At 33.4% G+C, this 6290-nt stretch overlaps 1 protein-coding gene across 1 annotated transcript; it reads left to right on the top strand.

The window, feature by feature from the left end:
* Positions 1 to 857: 857 nt before the first annotated feature.
* LOC141617077 (protein FAR-RED IMPAIRED RESPONSE 1-like) lies at positions 858 to 5977 on the top strand. Its single transcript, XM_074434246.1, has 5 exons — positions 858 to 891; positions 3160 to 3908; positions 4044 to 4308; positions 4733 to 5373; positions 5969 to 5977. The coding sequence occupies exons 1-5, from the start codon at positions 858 to 860 to the stop codon at positions 5975 to 5977; spliced, it is 1698 nt and encodes a 565-aa protein (XP_074290347.1).
* The last annotated feature ends 313 nt before the right edge of the window (positions 5978 to 6290 follow it).

Below are 6290 nucleotides of genomic sequence, written 5' to 3'. Positions count from 1 at the left end.
TGGCCACTTTGAGTGGGATCTGAACATTAGCAAGGAAGAGGTTGTTCTTCCTCTCGATTTCCTCTAAGCGATGTATGAAACAATTGTTGTACTCGATCGTTATCAATTTTAAAGTAATGTTCCGATCCATTATTTTGAAGGAAGTTTGAAGTTTAGGTTTTAAAGGTTTAGGGTTTGGAGGGATTGAAAGAAAAATGAGATAATGGATTGGGTAAGAGATATGGTTAGCATTTATCGAATATATATATATATATATATATATATATATATATATATATATATATATATATATATATATATATATATATATATATAGTGTCAAGTTCTAATAAGTCCTTCACAATATTTGAGTCCCTAAGTCTTTATGAGAGCCATATGATCTCCTAAATCAAGCGTCTGGATGAAGGGAGTAATATAGGGTCATTAGGCGTTGGAAAAAAAAAAAAGGAAAATAGGGTTAGCATGAGAGAGGGGTTGTGTCAGGGGACAAAGCTATTACCCACTGTTTATTGTAAACATGCATGTACTTTCTATAACACTTCCTCAACACAATATCAGCAACAACCACCAAATTTAAAATACACAAAAAAAAAACATCAAATTTCTTCCTCTCTTTCATGGCGATAACATCCCAAAAACCGCCCTTCAACAATATTTAAAATCCCGTTTCAACAAGAACAACAATTTGCCAACATGAACAACAATTTGATATCTCGCGGTAATCTTACATGGTCATAATTTGTAGCAAATAAAGTAATTTGTTTTGATCCTACCATTTTCAGCATATCAAAGGTACACAAAGATCCTGAGTCAACAACAACAACAAGCCTGATAAAGTGCGTACTCCAACATCAACAATGGCTGACATGCAAATTGTAACAGTGATGGATGGTAATTATTTACATCTAATAATTCTTTTATATGTTTATGTTTTATAAATCTGAACTCTCTATATTAAAAATGAAATACTTGAAAACAATGAACATACATATGAATAAGTTTTGTAGAGCAAGTTTTGTAGAGTGTAGAGCAAGTTTTGGGTCAGAACCTAATTCATGTACAAAAAAAATCTTGCCATCAATGAGTATGTAGTTAAAAAGAGTGAATTGTTTGTATTTTGGTAATAGGTTTAAGTTTGACTTTAGGTTCAAATATGACATTTTTTTCCCGCTGGAATTTACATATCAACACGTGTGTTTGAAAATACGCTTTTTGTTACTTGAAATTAAACATATTTCAGTTAAAATTACAGTTTCTGAAATTAGAGTTACATCATTGAAAAGATAAAACTATTCTATTGCAGAAATGGATAAGTTACACTTGAATTTACTGAAGTTACAATTTTCTTGATTAAAGTTACACTTATTTGGGTCATCAGATAAATGTTTGATATGCTGATTCCTTTAAATTTGCCACAAATCTTTGCAATTACACCATTGTCGACTAGAGTTACATTTCTTTGCACTAAAATTATGATTTGTTGAAATTACACTTGTATTCACTGAAATTACACTTATTATTGTTAAAATTACGCTAATATTTGGAATTACAACATTGTCGACTAGAATTACACTCTTATTCACTGAAGTTACACTTTTGTTTGTTAAAGTTACCCCTAATGTTTAACTTACACTTTAGGGCTGGATGACAGTTGTACTTTTTGTTGTCTTCTGTTTAAATTACAATTTTCTTTATTAAAATTACATATTTGTTGTCTAAGATGAAGCTTGTGGAGAATATTGTTTCAACCATTGACAGATACTGCTTAAGACAATAGCAAAAGAAAGCCAAATGAGGAGGAATTTTGCAGGGTAGTAGAAGAAAAGTTTACACCATATATTGGGCAGGAATTTTCGGAAATTGAGGAAGCAGTGACATTCTATAAGATCTATGCAATTGCTTGCGGTTTCGATGTACGGAAATACACGCCCAAAAGATGGCGTGACGGGGAAATCAAGTCAAAGCTGTTGGTTTGCAACCGAGAAGGGTTCAAATATAAAAAAGAAATAGAGAGAAGTGGGCGTCAGGATGGGGTGCGAAAGCACAAAGTCAGGCGCGTGGGATGCAAAGCGAGGATTCGATTATTTATGAAGAATGTGGGGTTATTCACTGATCTCTTTCATGCAGGACACAACCATGAGCTCATATCAACCAGGGACAGAGAGTTTCAGAAGCTGTCATGCAACTTAACAGATTATCACAAAATGATTATCCTTTATAATTATAGGGTGAGTGCTTGAGGTAGTCTTTGGCTCTCTATTTATGACACCAATCTATGAAATTACACTTTTATTATCTAACATTACACTTTTGGTAATTACAGTTATACTTTTTTGGAATTACGCTTTTGTCTGTTAGAATTACACTTTGTTCTATTAAAATTACACTTATTTATATTGTGCTGAAATTACAGTTTTTATTGTTAAAATTACACTTTTGATTGTTAGAATTACACTTTTTTATATTGCAGTCACACATATTTATATAGTGCTGAAATTTCATTTTATGTTACGCTTACACTTACGTATATCATTCATTTACAAAATAAATGCAACCGAACTGATTATCAGAAAATCATTATCCTTTATAATTGTAGGGTGTGTCATCTAGTTAGCCTTTTATTACAATTACACTTATTTGGAATTACACTTTTGCCTGTTAGAATTACACTTTGTTCTATTAAAATTACACTTATTTATATTGTGCTGAAATTACACTTTTGATTGTTAAAATTACACTTTTGATTGTTAGAATTACACTTTTTTATATTGCAGTCACACATATTTATATAGTGCTGAAATTTCAGTTTTTATGTTACAGTTACACTTACGTATATCATTCATTTAAAGCTCAAATGTAACTCAACTAATTATCAGAAAATCATTATCCTTTATAATTGTAGGGTGTGTCATCTAGTTAGCCTTTTATTACAATTACACTTATTTGGAATTACACTTTTGCCTGTTAGAATTACACTTTGTTCTATTAAAATTACACTTATTTATATTGTGCTGAAATTACACTTTTGATTTTTAGAATTACACCTTTGACTGTTAGAATTACACTTTTTTATATTACACTTTTTAAAATTACACTTATTTGGGGCATCATAAAGATGTTTCCTATGCTGATGCCTTAAAGTATATCATTCATTTATAGCCGAAGATAGGAGCAACGAAGACATACAAAATGTTGAAAGAACACGTAAAGGTTTTGAGAACATTGGAGCTAGCCTAAATGATTTTAAGAACTTTCACAGAAATGTGAAATGTTACATTTATGAACGGGATGGCCAATTGTTCATAGATCACTTTAAGGAAATGGCTGTAAATAAGGAAGGGTTCTTCTTTGACTATGATGTTGACTCTGACGGTAGCTTGAGTAGAGCTATTTGGGCTGACAGTGCTGCAAGAAGGATTTACTCTGCTTTTGGGGATTGTGTGTTGTTCGATCCAACGTATACAACCAACAAGTATGATATGGCCTTCACACCGTTCACCGGGGTGGATAACCATAAGCGGTCTGTCACATTCTGTGCAGCTCTTGTCGCACATGAGGACGCTGATTCCTTTCAGTGGGTTTTGAAATGTTTCCTAGTGGCAATGGGTGGAAAGGAGCCTAATTATATTATTACCGATCAGGATCCAGGCATTTTGAAAGCGGTGCCACTTGTGTTCAAGAAAGCGAGGCACCGATTTTGCATGTGGCATATCATGAACAAAGTGCCTACTAAGTATGGGGTGACAAGAGAAGATTATATTGTATTTATAAGGAAAATAAATACCATTATATGGGATGGGGACATTGAAGCTGCAGAATTCGATGCCAGATGGGAAGAGATAGGCGAAGAACATGGACTCAATAACATTGACTGGTTTAAAGAAATGTTCTCGAAAAGGAACCAGTGGGTAATTGCACATTGCAGGGACCTAGAGATGGGAGTCATTATGAGGACGACCCAAAGATCGTAGAGTGAAAATAGTTTTTTTAAAATATTTGAGGGCAAATCAGGTACATTGCTTGAGTTTTTGCTGCGTTTTAAGAGTGTTATGGACCAACAACGGCATACGCATAAGAAGCTTGACAACGAAGACAAGCACACTTCTCCTAAAATGGAGACGCATTTGGCTCTTGAGGCTGACGGTGCAAAGGTGTACACTCATAAAGTTTTTAAGGAGTTCCAAGAGGAGGCCAAGTATTCGATTGATACATGTAAGAGTAGAGGTTTTGCCGAAATCGACTCTTTAGAGGTGACTACTGTAAGAGATGCAAGCAGGGACAGGAATTACGATGTTACGTACTGCCCAGGTAAAAGCCTTGAATACTGAAATTCTGATCTTTTTCCTGGTTAAAGTTACATTATAGTGACACTTAGTAAGTTTAAAAGTGTAATTCTAGATAAAAAAAATAAACACCTTATGGAAAGAAAGTATAACTTCAACGAGACTATGTAAATAAGTGAAACTGTAATATTAAAAAGTGTAATTCTAGCAGACAAAAGTATAATTTTAACAATCAAAAGTGTAATTTCAGTACTATATAAATAAGTGTAACTCTAATGGTAAAAAGTATAATTCTAATAACAAAAACTGTAATTCTAACAACAAAAAGTGTAATTTTAGAAATGAAAAGTGTTACACTAACTCTTACTTGAAATTACACATTTTCCTATTGTAATTACGAAATATATAGCTCTGACTATCTAACAATTTACTATATATTGGTGAACTAGTTACGTATAAAGCAAGTTGCAGCTGCAGAATGCTTGAAAGGAAGGGAATTCTGTGCAGGCATATAATATGGATTTACTCATCTAACGGAGTGAAGACTATACCGGATGAGTATGTTGTGAACAGATGGTGTAAAGATGCACTCCGGTCAAAATTCTTCAATTTTAATGGTGATCCAGCCGAAGAGATTGATATAATAGATGCCAAGCAGATTTCCATGTCAAAAATGTGGTCCGAAGTACACCAGACAGTTGGGATACTGATGGGAAGAAGCAAGGAAGTAGTTGACAGCTTTTCGTCTCTCATAAAAGATTTTAAGGACAAACTGGCACCATTAGGTTCACAAATGAGTAAAGAACAGCAAATGGTTGCGCTTATTGGGTGTTCTACTACTCAGGAAGTAACTATATTTCCACCAAAGAGATCGAAAAATAAGGGAAGTGGAAAGAGACTCTTGTCGAGCAAGACTAAAGCAATAGCCTTGGCGATGAAGCCGAAGCGCATGTGTAAAAATTGCAAGCAATTAGCGAATCACGACAAGAGTAATTGTCCTAACCCTTTTGCACAGCACCCACCTACTCCACCAGCATCTGGGGCATCATTTGGGGAAGAATCAGAAGCAGAAGAAGAAAAAGAAGAAGAGGTAGAAGAAGAAGAAGAAGAAGAAGAAGAAGAAGAAGAAGAAGAAGAAGAAGAAGAAGAAGAAGAGTAAGAGTAATTGTAATTCTGATGTATAATTGCGCAACCATGAGGTCCTTTTGGCTAATTTATTTTGTAATTCCCCTGGACAAGCTTTTGGTTGTATAATTATTCACCAGTTATAACATTTCGTACTTAAAGTTACACTTTGTGTGATCAGAGTTACACTTTTTTTTTTTATTAGAATTACACTTTATCTGGTCAGAATAACATTTATTTTGAAGTACCATTTTATCTTTGTTAAAGTCATAATTTTGGTGACTTATATTGTAATTCAACTGGAATTGCTTTTGGTTGGATAATTACGCACAAGTTATAACATTCACTTGTTAAAGTTACACTGTGTGTTCACACTTAAAGTCTATTTGATTAGAATTACACTTTGTGTGATCAGAATTACACTTTTTTTGATTAGAATTACACTTTATCTGATCAGAATAACAATTAATTTGAAGTACCATTTTATCTTTGTTGAAGTCCTAATTTTGGTGACTTATATTGTAATTCAACTGGAATTGCTTTTGGTTGGAAAATTACAGTTTCTTTGATTAGAAATACACTTTATCGATCGAATGACAATTAATTTGAAGTAGCATCTTATCTTCATTAAAGGCAGAAAACGCCAAAATAAGTACAAAGTTCAAAGTCAGAAAATGATCCTACTTACATTGTTACACCTAATTAACTGTCACATGATGCTAGCTATCAACAAGATAATTTCATACAGAGCATCATTCAAAATTAGATTGTCAAACTAACACTTGTTATTTTTTTTTTGCCAGCCTTGTTAATCCTACGCTTGCTTTGCACGTCTTGGAATAATTTGTCTTTGCTAACAATAAAGGTCTCCACCTTCTTCTG

Source organism: Silene latifolia, chromosome X (assembly GCF_048544455.1).
Source record: "Silene latifolia isolate original U9 population chromosome X, ASM4854445v1, whole genome shotgun sequence".
Taxonomy (NCBI): Eukaryota; Viridiplantae; Streptophyta; class Magnoliopsida; order Caryophyllales; family Caryophyllaceae; genus Silene; species Silene latifolia.
The sequence above is the reverse complement of the archived record's forward strand: the minus strand, read 5'-3'. Positions and strand labels throughout refer to the sequence as shown.